This window comes from Salmo salar, chromosome 22, assembly GCF_965601325.2.
Source record: "Salmo salar chromosome 22, fSalSal1, whole genome shotgun sequence".
Classification (NCBI taxonomy): domain Eukaryota; kingdom Metazoa; phylum Chordata; class Actinopteri; order Salmoniformes; family Salmonidae; genus Salmo; species Salmo salar.
The window spans coordinates 48,571,695-48,587,419 of record NC_138312.1 but is presented as its reverse complement, the minus strand read 5'-3'; the positions used below and the strand labels follow the sequence as shown (position 1 = coordinate 48,587,419).

Here is a 15,725-nt window from a genome sequence, read left to right as displayed (position 1 = left end):
ACCCATAGGAGGACATGCAGTGCTAGGCTAACAGCTGTAGCACAGAGACCTAGGTTAATAATGCTGTAATGCCCTGTGGTAATTATGATGGCAGCAGGTTAGTTGACATAATCCTCCAGTGGTTCAGAAAAAGACAGTAACCTACATTTCTATGGAATCAAACCACTTACAGTATGGCTGAGAATAAAACCATCACATATAAGCACATATACACTGAGTGTACAAAACATCAGGAACACCTTCCTACTATTGAGTTGCACCCCAGATTTTTGGCAGATTTGAAAATATGTCGTGGTGCTTTTTAAATAAACTGATGGATAAATAGATTGCTATATGCAGTCTTATCCATACGCAATGTAATACAGATCAACTGCAATTGCAAAATGCAATTGTAAACCTTGCCCATCTTGAGAGTTGCCTAGCTACTAAATTCAGAAAGATTTATAGACAGGTAAGAATACAGTACAGGGGATTTGACTATTGAACATATATTTTGTATAATGAGTATTCATAAAATAAGATGTAAAACAGGCTGATACCTAAATATAACTTGTCATAAAAGTTTATAACAGTATCATTATTCTAGATCCCTCCGCCTAATTTACTTTCTCAGCAAGCCGCTGCACTTACCTCCATGCCTTTCTCCGTCCGCCTCAGCTGGAGATGCTTGCTTGCCGATGCACAGGGAACCAACAGTGCTTATAATTTTGGGCAGGCTACTGTCAGTCTACAACTTGCGCAGTAAAGCGCACTTTTTGTCCAGGGGTTATTTTGCATTTCGGAGGGGACTGTCATCCAGGACGGATTGGATACATGTTAGTGAACGTGCTCTGCCTAATGTGAGATTTTCGTCCACCACTTGAAACAAGAACAAAAGCAATGGGATCATTTCGAGTGATAATAGGGATTTTACATTATATGGGACTCTATAGTCAACTTAACGCTGCTTCCAAACCGGCTGTGCCCGCCGAGGTGGACAATCATATATCTGGAAATGGTAGGTTTACTGTCGTGGTAATTATGTATCCCATACATTATTCACGACTAGTGATTGGGCAGGGTTGACTGATGCCGATATGATATCTGCGGCTATTGTTTCGAATACGAAGTTATGACAAGATCATTTTGTCCCTACAATAATGAATATCAGTAGAATATTTAAAAAGCAGTTCATGAATGAAATACAAGATCAGCAATATTAACTTATTTTTTTTTAATGAAATTGGCTTTTAAGATAACTTTCCTGCTCTGTTAAGCCTGTCTCTGTGAACATTGCTTGGTTATTATTATAAAATGATGTGTTCATTAATGCAATAATAATTTATATGGCAAGTTTTAGTACTGAAAAGGTGAATGACATCAACCTGGAACAACTGTTACATGTATCCTACAGTACAATGCAATTTTATGAACTCAATGGCCATTTTGTGAGGGGCAGTTCAAGCTAGATCATATCTGACAATGCTTTACTTGGCTCAACCGTTTTGAGCAATTGCTGTTGGCTTTTGTAAATGGTATTACCAGTTGGGTAGCAGTGCATCTTGGGCTAATTTACTGACAGAACAATACAGGTAAGAGGAAAATCGATGTTCATGTCCCAAAGCTATGAATCAACCATGTCATTTTACGTTTGTTGGAGGATATACAGACTCTGGATGACTAGAGACTAGAGACTCTGGATGCCAACATTTGCTTAATTTGTCTGCTGTGAAATCGAGGATGGCAAGGGTGTACATTGGTGGCAGGAGAATATTTCTGGAGGGGAGTTGTAGATTGGTGGCAGGTGGTATGAAACCCAGATATGTAAGGTGGTTCAGAACCAGATATGGCAGGTGGTTCAGAACCAGCTTGTTATGTGGTTCAGACCCAGATATGGCAGGGGGTTCAGAGCCAGATATGGCAGGTGGTTCAGACCCAGATATGGCAGGTGTGAGCACACTAGGTACGATATGTGGAGGATTACTCTGTGACTTACTTGGGAAGTTATATATATGTATACAGTTGAAGTCGGAAGTTTACATACACTTAGGCTGGAGTCATTAAAACTTGATTTTCAACCACGCCACACATTTCTTGTTAACAAACTATAGTGCATGACACAAGTCATTTTTTACATCAATTGTTTACAGACTTATTATTCACTGTATCACAATTCCAGTGGGTCAGAAGTTTACATACACTAAGTTGACTGTGCCTTTAAACAGCTTGGAAAATTCCAGAAAATGATGTCATGGCTTTAGAAGCTTCTGATAGGCTAATTGACATCTTTTGAGTCAATTGGAGGTGTACCTGTGGATGTATTTCTAGGCCTACCTTCAAACGCAGCGCCACTTTGCTTGACATCATGGGAAAATCAAAAGAAATAAGCCAAGACCTCAGAAAAAAAATTGTAGACCTCCACAAGTCTGGTTCATCCTTGGGTGCAATTTCCAAATGCCTGAAGGTATCACATTCATCTGTACAAACAATAGTACACAAGTATAAACACCATGGGACCACGCAGCCGTCATACCGCTCAGGAAGGAGACGTGTTCTGTCTCCTAGAGATTAACCCAAGTTAAACAATTTAAAGGCAATGCTACCAAATACTAATCGAGTGTATGTAAATTTCTGACCCACTGGGAATGTGATGAAAGAAATAAAAGCTGAAATAAATAATTCTCTCTACTATTATTCTGACATTTCACATTCTTAAAATAAAATGGTGATCCTAACTGACCTGAGACAGGGAATTTTTACTAGGATTAAATGTCAGAAATTGTGAAAAACTGAGTTTAAATGTATTTGGCTAAGGTGTATGTAAACTTCCGACTTCAACTTTATATATGGAGTGTAACGGCTGTCGTAGAGAAGGGACCAAAGCGCAGCATGTTGATTGCGCATGATGAATATTTATTATAACTCAAAACACTAAAGGAAAAATAACAAAGAGAAAACAAAAGCACACAGTTCTGTCAGGTACATGAACTAAACAGAAGACAACTACCCACAAACACAGGTGTAAAAACAAACCCTACTTAAGTATGATCTCTAATCAGAGACAACGAGGACCAGCTGCCTCTAATTGGAGATCATCCCAAAAACAACAACATAGAAATAGAAAAACTAGAACCTAAACATAGATATACAAAACAAAGAAAAACACAAACACCCCCTGTCATGCCCTGACCAACTATACCATAGAAAATAACATCTTACTATGGTCAGGACCTGACATGGAGTTATGGGCCATGTTTTTGACATTTCTATCCCAATGTCACACAATTGGCCCCATTATTTATAGAAAGCAATAGTTTTAAATCTTTATAAATCAATCTTGATCTATGTTATCTACAAAACATTTTTTCAAAATGTTCATGGGCCACTACCCTGAAACCCTGGAGTTAGGTTAGAATAGAATAAAAATGTATTGTCCATCCAGAAGGGATATTTTTCCTAAGCATCTCCTTCCATTAAAAGGATCACATACACATACATTGTCACATAACACACATTTTATCCAGTCAGTCCATCACACTGCATACTCTAAAAACATAGAGAGACACATATACATTCAATCACAACTGACCGCTGCTCCTACTGCACTGTTAAAATAGAGAAAAAGTAGGTAAGATACAAATGAATAAACAAATCTGTATTATCAAGATTGATGGACTTTCCTGGTCTGTTGATGCATTCCTCTATCAGCAGTATTACCAACATGCTTAAACATACACTATATATACAAAAGTATGTGGACACTCCTTAAAATTTCACTCACAACCGTTGCTGCAGACAGGTGTATAAAATGTTGCACACAGCCATGCAATCTCCATAGACAATCATTGATAGTTACTGAAGAGCTCAGTGACTTTCAACATGGTACCGTCATAGGATGCCACCTTTCCAACAAGTAAGTTCGTCAAATTTCTGCCCTGCTAGAGCTGCCCTGGCCAACTGTAAGTGCTGTTATTGTGTCGTGGAAACGTCTAGGAGCAACACCGGCTCAGCCGCAAAGTGGTAGGCTACAGAAGCTCACAGAATGGGACTGCAGAGTGCTGAAGCAGAGTGCTAAAATTGTCTGTCCTCGGTTGCAACACTCGCTACCGAGTTACAAACTGCTGTTACAAACTGTTACAAACATCAAGAACTGTTCGTTGGGAGCTTCATGAAATGGGTTTCCATGGCCGAGTAGTGGCACATAACCCTAAGATCACCATGGGCAATGCCAAGTGTCGGTTGGAGTGGTGTAAAGCTTGCCATTGGACTCTGGAGCAGTGGAAACACATTCTCTGGAGTGATGAGTCACTCATAACCATCTGGCAGTCCAATGGGCAAATCTGGGTTTGGTGGATGCAAGGAGAACGCTACCTGGCCCCATGCATTGTGCCAACTGTAAAGTTTGGTGTAGGAGGAATAATAGTCTGGGGCTGTTTTTCATGGTTCTGGCTAGACCCCTTAGTTCCAGTGAATAGAATTCTTAATGCTACAGCATACAATACAATGCTAGATGATTCTGTGCTTTCAACTTTGTGGCAACCGTTTGGGGAAGGCCCTTTCCTATCCCTGCACACAAAACGAGGTCCATACAGAAATGGTTTGTCGAGATTGGTGTGGAAGATATTGACTGGCCTACACAGAGCCCTGACCTCAACCCCATCAAACACCTTTGGGATGAATTTGAACGCAGACTGCGAGCCAGGCCTTATCGCCCAACATCAGTGCCCAACCTCACTAATGCTCTTGTGGCTGAATGGAAGCAAGTCCCCGCAGCAATGTTCCAACATCTAGTAGAAAGCCTTCCCAGAAGAGTGGAGGCTGTTACAGCAGCAAAGGGGGGAACAACTCCATTTTAATGCCCATGATTTTGGAATGAGATGTTCAAGGAGCAGGTGCCTATATACTTTTGTTCATGTCGTGTAAAATGGAGTTCAGTAGAAGCTTACTAATTGGTATTTGTGGCACAGCATTTTTGCCATTTTCCCTGTCACAAAGTGGTTTCTCCAGGAGGTTGTCTCTATCTGCAGGCTGCTATAAGATTTAATTTGATCGTGTGCGATAAACACTTTATCATTGTGCATCCCCAGCTGGTCCCAGGAGCTCTCTCTCCTTAGCATGTTAGCTTTAGCCAAATCAATAAGAATGAGTGTGACGTATACTGGCGCTGGATGGATTGACTATCTTGGACGGGTAGAAAAATCAATTAGCATGCATCACTCCCTGAGGGAGTTAATTCAAATGGAGTTTAACTGCGATGTTCTCTCCACAGTCTACATCTTACCATCCACAAAAGAGAATGGCTCATGGGGGGAATTGCATAAAAGGGCATAGCTATAGCTCAGATCGTCCTCAAATCAAATCTAATTTTATTGGTCACACACACATGGTTAGCAGATGTTATTGCGAGCGTAGCGGAATGCTTGTGCTTCTAGTTCCGACAGTGCAGTAATATCTAACAGTAATCCAACAATTCCACAACTACCTAATACACACAAATCTAAGTAAAGGGAGGGAATAAGAATATATACATATAAATATATGGATGAGCAATGACCGAGCGTCATAGGCATGATGCAATAGATTGTATAAAATACAGTATATACATATGAGATGAGTAATGCAAGATATGTAAACATTATTAAAGTGGCATTATTAAAGTGACTAGTGATCCATTTATTAAAGTGGCCAATGATTTCAAGTCTGTATGTAGGCAGCAGCCTCTCTGTGTTAGTGATGGCTGTTTAACAGTCTGATGGCCTTGAGATAGAAGCTGTTTTTCAGTCTCTTGGTCCCAGCTTTGATGCACCTGAAAAGACCTCGCCTTCTGGATGGTAGCGGCGTGAACAGGCAGTGGCTCGGGTGGTTGTTGTCCTTGAATATCTTTTTGGCCTTCCTGTGACATTGGGTGCTGTAGGTGTCCTGGAGGGCTGGTAGTTTGCCCCACTTGACGCGTTGTGCAGACCGCACCATCCTATGGCAAGCCTTGCGGTTGTGGGCAGTGCAGTTGCCGTACCAGGCAGGGATACAGCCCGACAGGATGCTCTCAATTGTGCATCTGTAAAAGTTTGTGAGGGTTTTAGGTGACAAGCCAAATATCTTCAGCCTCCTGAGGCGCTGTTGTGTGGGTGGACCATTTTAGTTTGTCTGTGATGTGTACACCGAGGAACTTAAAACTTTCCACCTTCTCCACTGCTGTCCCGTTGATGTGGAAAGGGGGGTCCTACCTTCACCACCTGGGGGCGGCCCGTTAGGAAGCCTAGGACCCAATTGCACAGGGCGGGGTTGAGACCCAGGGCCTCAAGCTTAATGATGAGCTTGGAGGGTACTATGGTGTTGAATGCTGAGCTGTAGTCAATGAACAGCGTTCTTACATAGGTATTCCTCTTGTCCAGGTGGGATAGGGCAATATGCAGTGTGATGGCGATTGCATCGTCTGTGGACCTATTGGGGCGGTATTCAAATTGAAGTGGGTCTAGGCTGGCAGGTAAGGTGGAGGTGATAAGATTATTGAGTAGTCTCTCAAAGCACTTCATAATGACAGAAGTGAATGCTAGGGGGCGATAGTCATTTACATTTACATTTAAGTCATTTAGCAGACGCTCTTATCCAGAGCGACTTACAAATTGGTGCATTCACCTTATAATATCCAGTGGAACAACCACTTTACAATAGTGCATCTAAATCTTTTAAGGGGGGGGTTAGAAGGATTACTTTATCCTATCCCAGGTATTCCTTGAAGAGGTGGGGTTTCAGGTGTCTCCGGAAGGTGGTGATTGACTCCGCTGTCCTGGCGTCGTGAGGGAGCTTGTTCCACCATTGGGGTGGCAGAGCAACGAACAGTTTTGACTGGGCTGAGCGGGAACTGTGCTTCCTCAGAGGTAGGGAGGCAAGCAGGCCAGAGGTGGATGAACGGAGTGCCCTTGTTTGGGTGTAGGGCCTGATCAGAGCCTGAAGGTACGGAGGTGCCGTTCCCCTCACAGCTCCGTAGGCAAGCACCATGGTCTTGTAGCGGATGCGAGCTTCGACTGGAAGCCAGTGGAGAGAGCGGAGGAGCGGGGTGACGTGAGAGAACTTGGGAAGGTTGAACACCAGACGGGCTGCGGCGTTCTGGATGAGTTGTAGGGGTTTAATGGCACAGGCAGGGAGCCCAGCCAACAGCGAGTTGCAATAATCCAGACGGGAGATGACAAGTGCCTGGATTAGGACCTGCGCCGCTTCCTGTGTGAGGCAGGGTCGTACTCTGCGAATGTTGTAGAGCATGAACCTACAGGATCGGGTCACCGCCTTGATGTTGGTGGAGAACGACAGGGTGTTGTCCAGGGTCACGCCAAGGCTCTTAGCACTCTGGGAGGAGGACACAAGGGAGTTGTCAACCGTGATGGCGAGATCATGGAACGGGCAGTCCTTCCCCGGGAGGAAGAGCAGCTCCGTCTTGCCGAGGTTCAGCTTGAGGTGGTGATCCGTCATCCACACTGATATGTCTGCCAGACATGCAGAGATGCGATTCGCCACCTGGTTGTCAGAAGGGGGAAAGGAGAAGATTAATTGTGTATCATCTGCATAGCAATGATATGAGAGACCATGTGAGGATATGACAGAGCCAAGTGACTTGGTGTATAGCGAGAATAGGAGTGGGCCAAGAACAGAGCCCTGGGGGACACCAGTGGTGAGAGCACGTGGTGCGGAGACAGATTCTCGCCACGCCACCTGGTAGGAGCGACCTGTCAGGTAGGACGCAATCCAAGCGTGGGCGGCGCCGGAGATGCCCAGCTCGGAGAGGGTGGAGAGGAGGATCTGATGGTTCACGGTATCAAAGGCAGCAGATAGGTCTAGAAGGATGAGAGCAGAGGAGAGAGAGTTAGCTTTAGCAGTGCGGAGAGCCTCCGTGACACAGAGAAGAGCAGTCTCAGTTGAATGCCCAGTCTTGAAACCTGACTGATTAGGATCAAGAAGGTCATTCTGAGAGAGATAGCAAGAGAGCTGGCCAAGGACGGCGCGTTCAAGAGTTTTGGAGAGAAAGGAAAGAAGGGATACTGGTCTGTAGTTGTTGACATCGGAGGGATCGAGTGTAGGTTTTTTCAGAAGGGGTGCAACTCTCGCTCTCTTGAAGACGGAAGGGACGTAGCCAGCGGTCAAGGATGAGTTGATGAGCGAGGTGAGGTAGGGGAGAAGGTCTCCGGAAATGGTCTGGAGAAGAGAGGAGGGGATAGGGTCAAGTGGGCAGGTTGTTGGGCGGCCGGCCGTCACAAGACGCGAGATTTCATCTGGAGAGAGAGGGGAGAAAGAGGTCAAAGCACAGGGTAGGGCAGTGTGAGCAGGACCAGCAGTGTCGTTTGACTTAGCAAACGAGGATCGGATGTCGTCAACCTTCTTTTCAAAATGGTTGACGAAGTCATCCGCAGAGAGGGAGGAGGGGGGGGGAGGGGGAGGAGGATTCAGGAGGGAGGAGAAGGTAGCAAAGAGCTTCCTAGGGTTAGAGGCAGATGCTTGGAGTTTAGAGTGGTAGAAAGTGGCTTTAGCAGCAGAGACAGAAGAGGAAAATGTAGAGAGGAGGGAGTGAAAGGATGCCAGGTCCGCAGGGAGGCGAGTTTTCCTCCATTTCCGCTCGGCTGCCCGGAGCCCTGTTCTGTGAGCTCGCAGTGAGTCGTCGAGCCACGGAGCAGGAGGGGAGGACCGAGCCGGCCTGGAGGATAGGGGACAGAGGAAATCAAAGGATGCAGAGAGGGAGGAGAGGAGGGTTGAGGAGGCAGAATCAGGAGATAGGTTGGAGAAGGTTTGAGCAGAGGGAAGAGATGATAGGATGGAAGAGGAGAGAGTAGCGGGAGAGAGAGAGCGAAGGTTGGGACGGCGCAATACCATCCGAGGAGGGGCAGAGTGAGAAGTGTTGGATGAGATCGAGAGGGAAAAGGATACAAGGTAGTGGTCGGAGACTTGGAGGGGAGTTGCAATGAGATTAGTGGAAGAACAGCATCTAGTAAAGATGAGGTCAAGCGTATTGCCTGCCTTGTGAGTAGGGGGGGAAGGTGAGAGGGTGAGGTCGAAAGAGGAGAGGAGTGGAAAGAAGGAGGCAGAGAGGAATGAGTCGAAGGTAGACGTGGGGAGGTTAAAGTCACCCAGAACTGTGAGAGGTGAGCCATCCTCAGGAAAGGAACTTATCAAGGCGTCAAGCTCATTGATGAACTCTCCAAGGGAACCTGGAGGGCGATAAATGATAAGGATGTTAAGCTTGAAAGGGCTGGTAACTGTGACAGCATGGAATTCAAATGAGGAGATAGACAGATGGGTCAGGGGAGAAAGAGAGAATGTCCACTTGGGAGAGATGAGGATTCCAGTGCCACCACCCCGCTGGCTCGATGCTCTAGGGGTATGCGAGAACACGTAGTCAGACGAGGAGAGAGCAGTAGGAGTAGCAGTGTTATCTGTGGTAATCCATGTTTCCGTCAGCGCCAGGAAGTCTAGGGACTGGAGGGTAGCATAGGCTGAGATGAACTCAGCCTTGTTGGCCGCAGACCGGCAGTTCCAGAGGCTGCCGGAGACCTGGAACTCCACGTGGGTCGTGCGCGCTGGGACCACCAGGTTAGAGTGGCAGCGGCCACGCGGTGTGGAGCGTTTGTATGGCCTGTGCAGAGGAGAGAGAACAGGGATAGACAGACACATAGTAGACAAGCTACAGAAGAGGCTACGCTAATGCAAAGGAGATTGGAATGACAAGTGGACTACACATCTCGAATGTTCAGGAAGTTAAGCTTACGTTGCAAAAATCTTATTGACTAAAATGATACAGTACTGCTGGCTGGTGGAGTAGGCTAGCTAGCAGTGGCTGCGTTGTTGACTTTGAACGTGTAGCTGGCTAGGTAGCCTCGGTAGTTTCAGTACTACACCTTGTCATGATACAAAGCAACTTTGTAGCTAGCTAGCTAACATAACACTAATCAAGACGTTCCTTGTAGTGTATTTAGTTTCAACAATGCTGCTCGTCGGTAATAGTTGGCTGGGTTAGGAAAAATGGCGTCGCGGGGGACGGAAATAGCTGGCTAGCTAACCTCGATGGCTGGCTAGCTAACAATTATCAAGCTATGACAAAGACAACTAAGTAGCTAGCTAGGTAACACTGCACTAGTCAAATCGTTCCGTTGTAAAGTATTAGTATCTACAGCGCTGCTAGTCGGTAACGGTTGGCTAGCTGGCAGTGGGTTAATGATGACTAGGTGTGTTGAGTAAGTCTGGCGCCGCGTCGCGGCTGGCTGGCTCACCTCGATAATACTCAATCTCAAACTACACAATTATCTTAGATACAGAGACAGCAAAGACAACTATGTAGCTGGCTAACTAACACTAACACCACACTAATCAAGTCGTTACGATGTAATAGTTTCTGCAGTGCTGCTAGTCGTTAGAAGTTGGCTAGCTAGCAGTGATGACTAGCTAGCTAGCAGCTAGCAGTGTTGACTACGTTAGGAGGACGAAGATAGCTAGCCTCGATAATTACTCAGTTACTCTAAACTACACAATTATCTTTGATACAAAGACGGCTATGTAGCTAGCTAAGAAGAATTGCTCAGATCAAACAAATCAAGCCGTTGTAATGTAGTGAAGTGTAATATTACCTGTGGAGTGAAGCGTGGTGCGGCTGCTCGCTCCAAACCGGAAGCCAGACTTAGTTCGATTACCTTTGCCTTCTTGGGTACAGGAACAATGGTGGCCATCTTGAAGCATGTGGGGACAGCACACTGGGATAGGGAGAGATTGAATATGTCTGTAAACACAACAGCCAGCTTGTCTGCGCATGCTCTGAGGACGCGGTTAGGGATGCCGTCTGGGCCGACAGCCTTGCGAGGGTTAACACATTTAAATGTCTTACTCACGTCAGCCACGGAGAAGGAGAGGCAGGGCCCACAGTCCTTGGTAGCGGGCCGCGTTGGTGGCACTGTATTATCCTCAAAGCAGGCAAAGAAGGTGTTTAGTTTGTCTGGAAGCAAGACGTTGGTGTCCGTGACGTGGCTGGTTTTCTTTTTGTAATCCGTGATTGCCTGTAGACCCTGCCACATACGTCTCGTGTCTGAGCTGTTGAATTGCGACTCCACTTTGTCCCTATACCTACATTTCACTTGTTTGATAGCATTGCGGAGGGAATAACTACACTGTTTGTATTCGGCCATATTCCCAGACCTCTTTCCATGATTAAATGCGGTGGCTCGTGCTTTCAGTTTTGTGCGAATGATGTTCTCTGTTTGGAGACCTGGAAAAATAGCCTTTTGTTTCCCTTTTGAACGAGACTGTCTCTCTCAACAGAAATTAGAGCTGCATCCCTTTGAGGTTAAGTAATCCCCACGGGAGTTTTTTTTTATCAGCCCAAACACTGGTGGGTTGATATATTCCCCAGACACTTGGGAGTTGTGCCTTCATGTAGATTACAGAAGCCCATGCAGTGTTCCAGAAAGCGCTTGTTAGATTTGGCCCAGGCTCAGCCCCAGATAAGGATATTCGTCCGAGGCTTCTTGGCCCCTGCATGGTCCCCTGCTCAGCCCATGTACAGATCTGTAGGTCTAACACCTGTGCAGCTAGGTGGAACATTGTCTGGCATCGGAAGGCAAGGTGAAGTGGTCAGGTCTAACACCACCTGGTTGTTTTCACGTGTCTAGGTCTGCTTCGACCTTGTCAAACCTCACAGGTTCAGGTCTCGGAAGGTTGTATAGAGACAAGCAAGGTAGAAAACAATGTTGAGTGTGTCTCCATGTGTACCTGGAAGCAGTGTTTCCCCTATTTGCATTTAGCAGTGGCGCACCACCACTGCTAAATCGTGGCAGTCACTGCTAAACTGTGGCTGCCACTGCAAAAATTTAGACGTATACTATAGATTTATGCCCCAGGTTGCTAAAAGGTATCTAAAAAAAACATCTGTGGGCCTATACAACCTGACTAGAGTGACTGGTCCATACATTTCCTTATTGGTCCCCCATGTGAATCAAACTCACAGCCCAACTGAGCCACACAGGACCACCATGGTTTCACCATGTAATCGGTGTTTACACTAAATTCACAGTCTGGGCATACTGTATGAATTCATTATACAGTTTTCTTTGGCTTTAATTGAATATGGCTCTGGCTGTGAGGGAGGGGCCAACAGATTGGACACGCCCGCTGTCACAGCAGAGGGTGATGGCAGAGACCTGGTGGGTGAGTGGAGAGGACTGACAGGAAGTGAGAGCTTCACTTTGTATTTAAGACTGAACCTTAAAGGATCAATCCACAATAATTCTACACACAAATAGTTCTCTAAGACTATATGCCTGTATGATATAGGTTTTGTCTTAGGAAAATGTGATGCCTGACATTTGACCAGCAGCATTTTAATTTACTGGACCCATATGCATTGGGTGTGTAACCTGATTAGGGCTCAGAATGACAGAAATCACATTTAGATTATGGTAATTCCTATTAACAGAACATGCAAGTCGAGGATGCAAAGATGTGCGGTCCTTCTTGCCGAATTCTGATGCGTACTTTGAAGATTTTAGAATAACTGTCCACATTTACTTTTCCTCAGCCAACAAGAAGAGTAACGAACAGCAAAATCATTTGCCTATGTCAATCTACTATTCCCCATAGTAGAAGAGTTTACCTATTCTATTGGTCAGCTTGTCGAGAAAGAAATTGCCTATTCCAAACCGACTCTGGGACAACTGTGGGACAATAGGTCCCAAATTCATACAACCAGTAGGCCTCGGCTGCCAGAAAATAAGTTAAAAAGTAATGAGTCTGATGCAACAGATCAGAACGTTTAGCTTAAAATGTTGATCAACTATTATTTCTTCACATTATATGTGCAGCAATGCGTACAAGGCAATAGGCTACGTGTGAATGTTCGTTCCCTAATGCAATTAGCGGGATACACCTTTGTTAAAAGAGCACAGCACATGCCAGCAGTTTCATGTGACAGAGATTTAAATATCCATTATAACATTTTGAAAAGAGGGAGGGGAGATCTAATATGCAACAACTAGCATTGGTTGCTAATATTACTAGGATTGTGCCTTTGGCTACTGGACAATGAAAGAATGTTTATATAAAATAATTGATATGATATGATTTTGGCTAGACTTTGAAGCAAGATAAGACATGCCTCATAATATGTAGTAAAACGTTCAAGTTTCAAACAATTAAGTATATGTTTTCAAAATGCAGACTGCCTCCAGCTCATTGCAAAGTGTTGTGTGGCGCGCTGATGAAGCCTATTTTCCATTGCCTAACCATTTGCTGTTTGAGATGCTGTTGCAGCAGCTTTCGCGCTGTCTGATAGATTTTCTGCTCAAAGGCTCTGTATCTTTATGCTGGACACATGTGATAAATAAGAAACATTACGAATATACTGTACACACGCACCAATTTAATTTCACTAAATTGTATTATATGTCCAAAAGCTGGCTATTACCAGCTAACGGAAACCCTGGTTTTATAGATGACTTTCTGTGGAAGAAATATACTGTTTTTAGAACATGAATTAGAAGTTATGAAATATTTACTATCGAAGTGTTAGTCTGATACCAGGAAGAAGTCTACGTCGCCAGTGTCACATTTTCTGATATTAAATCAAAATGTAGGAGTTTGGAAATACAAAATTATACAGTACATTTCAATATGGTGGTTGGTCATCCAAGCAGCGGTGGAAAAAGTACCCAATTGTCGTACTTGAGTAAAAGTAAAGATACCTTCATAGAAAATGACTCAAGTAAAAGGGAAAGTCACCCAGAAAAATACTACTTGAGTAAAAGTCTAAACGTATTTGGTTTTAAATATACGTAAGTATCAAAAATTAAAATATAAATCATTTCAAATTGCTTATAATAAGAAAATCAGATGGCACAATTTTCTTTTCTTTTTTTATTTAAGGATAGCCAGGGGCACACTACAACACGCAGACATAATTTACAAGTGAAGCATTTGTGTTTAGTGAGTCCTCCAGATCAGAGGCAGTAAGGATGACAAGGGATGTTGTCTTGATAAGTGAGTGAACCACTTTTCTGTCCTGCTAAGCATGGAAAATATACTGCTCAAAAAAATAAAGGGAACACTTAAACAACACATCCTAGATCTGAATGAAAGAAATAATCTTATTAAATACTTTTTTCTTTACATAGTTGAATGTGCTGACAACAAAATCACACAAAAATAATCAATGGAAATCCAATTTATCAACCCATGGAGGTCTGGATTTGGAGTCACACTCAAAATTAAAGGGGAAAACCACACTACAGGCTGATCCAACTTTGATGTAATGTCCTTAAAACAAGTCAAAATGAGGCTCAGTAGTGTGTGTGGCCTCCACGTGCCTGTATGACCTCCCTACAACGCCTGGGCATGCTCCTGATGAGGTGGCGGATGGTCTCCTGAGGGATCTCCTCCCAGACCTGGACTAAAGCATCCGCCAACTCCTGGACAGTCTGTGGTGCAACGTGACGTTGGTGGATGGAGCGAGACATGATGTCCCAGATGTGCTCAATTGGATTCAGGTCTGGGCAACGGGCGGGCCAGTCCATAGCATCAATGCCTTCCTCTTGCAGGAACTGCTGACACACTCCAGCCACATGAGGTCTAGCATTGTCTTGCATTAGGAGGAACCCAGGGCCAACCGCACCAGCATATGGTCTCACAAGGGGTCTGAGGATCTCATCTCGGTACCTAATGGCAGTCAGGCTACCTCTGGCGAGCACATGGAGGGCTGTGCGGCCCCCCAAAGAAATGCCACCCCACACCATGACTGACCCACCGCCAAACCGGTCATGCTGGAGGATGTTGCAGGCAGCAGAACGTTCTCCACGGCGTCTCCAGACTCTGTCACGTCTGTCACGTGCTCAGTGTGAACCTGCTTTCATCTGTGAAGAGCACAGGGCGCCAGTGGCGAATTTGCCAATCTTGGTGTTCTCTGGCAAATGCCAAACATCCTGCATGGTGTTGGGCTGTAAGCACAACCCCCACCTGTGGACGTCAGGCCCTCATACCACCCTCATGGAGTCTGTTTCTGACCGTTTGAGCAGACACATGCACATTTGTGGCCTGCTGGAGGTAATTTTGCAGGGCTCTGGCAGTGCTCCTCCTGCTCCTCCTTGCACAAAGGCGGAGGTAGCGGTCCTGCTGCTGGGTTGTTGCCCTCCTACGGCCTCCTCCATGTCTCCTGATGTACTGGCCTGTCTCCTGGTAGCGCCTCCATGCTCTGGACACTACGCTGACAGACACAGCAAACCTTCTTGCCACAGCTCGCATTGATGTGCCATCCTGGATGAGCTGCACTACCTGAGCCACTTGTGTGGGTTGTAGACTCCGTCTCATGCTACCACTAGAGTGAAAGCACCGCCAGCATTCAAAAGTGACCAAAACATCAGCCAGGAAGCATAGGAACTGAGAAGTGCTCTGTGGTCCCCACCTGCAGAACCACTCCTTTATTGGGGGTGTCTTGCTAATTGCCTATAATTTCCACCTGTTGTCTATTCCATTTGCACAACAGCATGTGAAATGTATTGTAAATCAGTGTTGCTTCCTAAGTGGACAGTTTGATTTCGCATAAGTGTGATTGACTTGGAGTTACATTGTGTTGTTTAAGTGTTCCCTTTATTTTTTTGAGCAGTGTATAACGAGTACTTTTGGGTTTCAGGGAAAATATATGGAGTAAAAAGTACAGAATTTTATTGAGGAATGTAGTGAAGTAAAAGTATTCAAAATACAAATAGTAAAGTAAAGTACAGATACCT

At 45.0% G+C, this 15,725-nt stretch overlaps 1 protein-coding gene across 1 annotated transcript in view; it reads left to right on the top strand.

The window, feature by feature from the left end:
* The first annotated feature begins 689 nt into the window (after positions 1 to 689).
* The window catches only part of LOC106583603 (V-set and transmembrane domain-containing protein 2-like protein), a 47,434-nt gene continuing 32,398 nt past the window's right edge, over positions 690 to 15,725 (top strand). Inside the window, exon 1 of the mRNA XM_014167972.3 lies at positions 690 to 997. Coding sequence (XP_014023447.1) covers positions 880 to 997 — 118 coding nt within the window. The 5' untranslated portion in view covers positions 690 to 879. The remainder of the gene's footprint in view (positions 998 to 15,725) is intronic.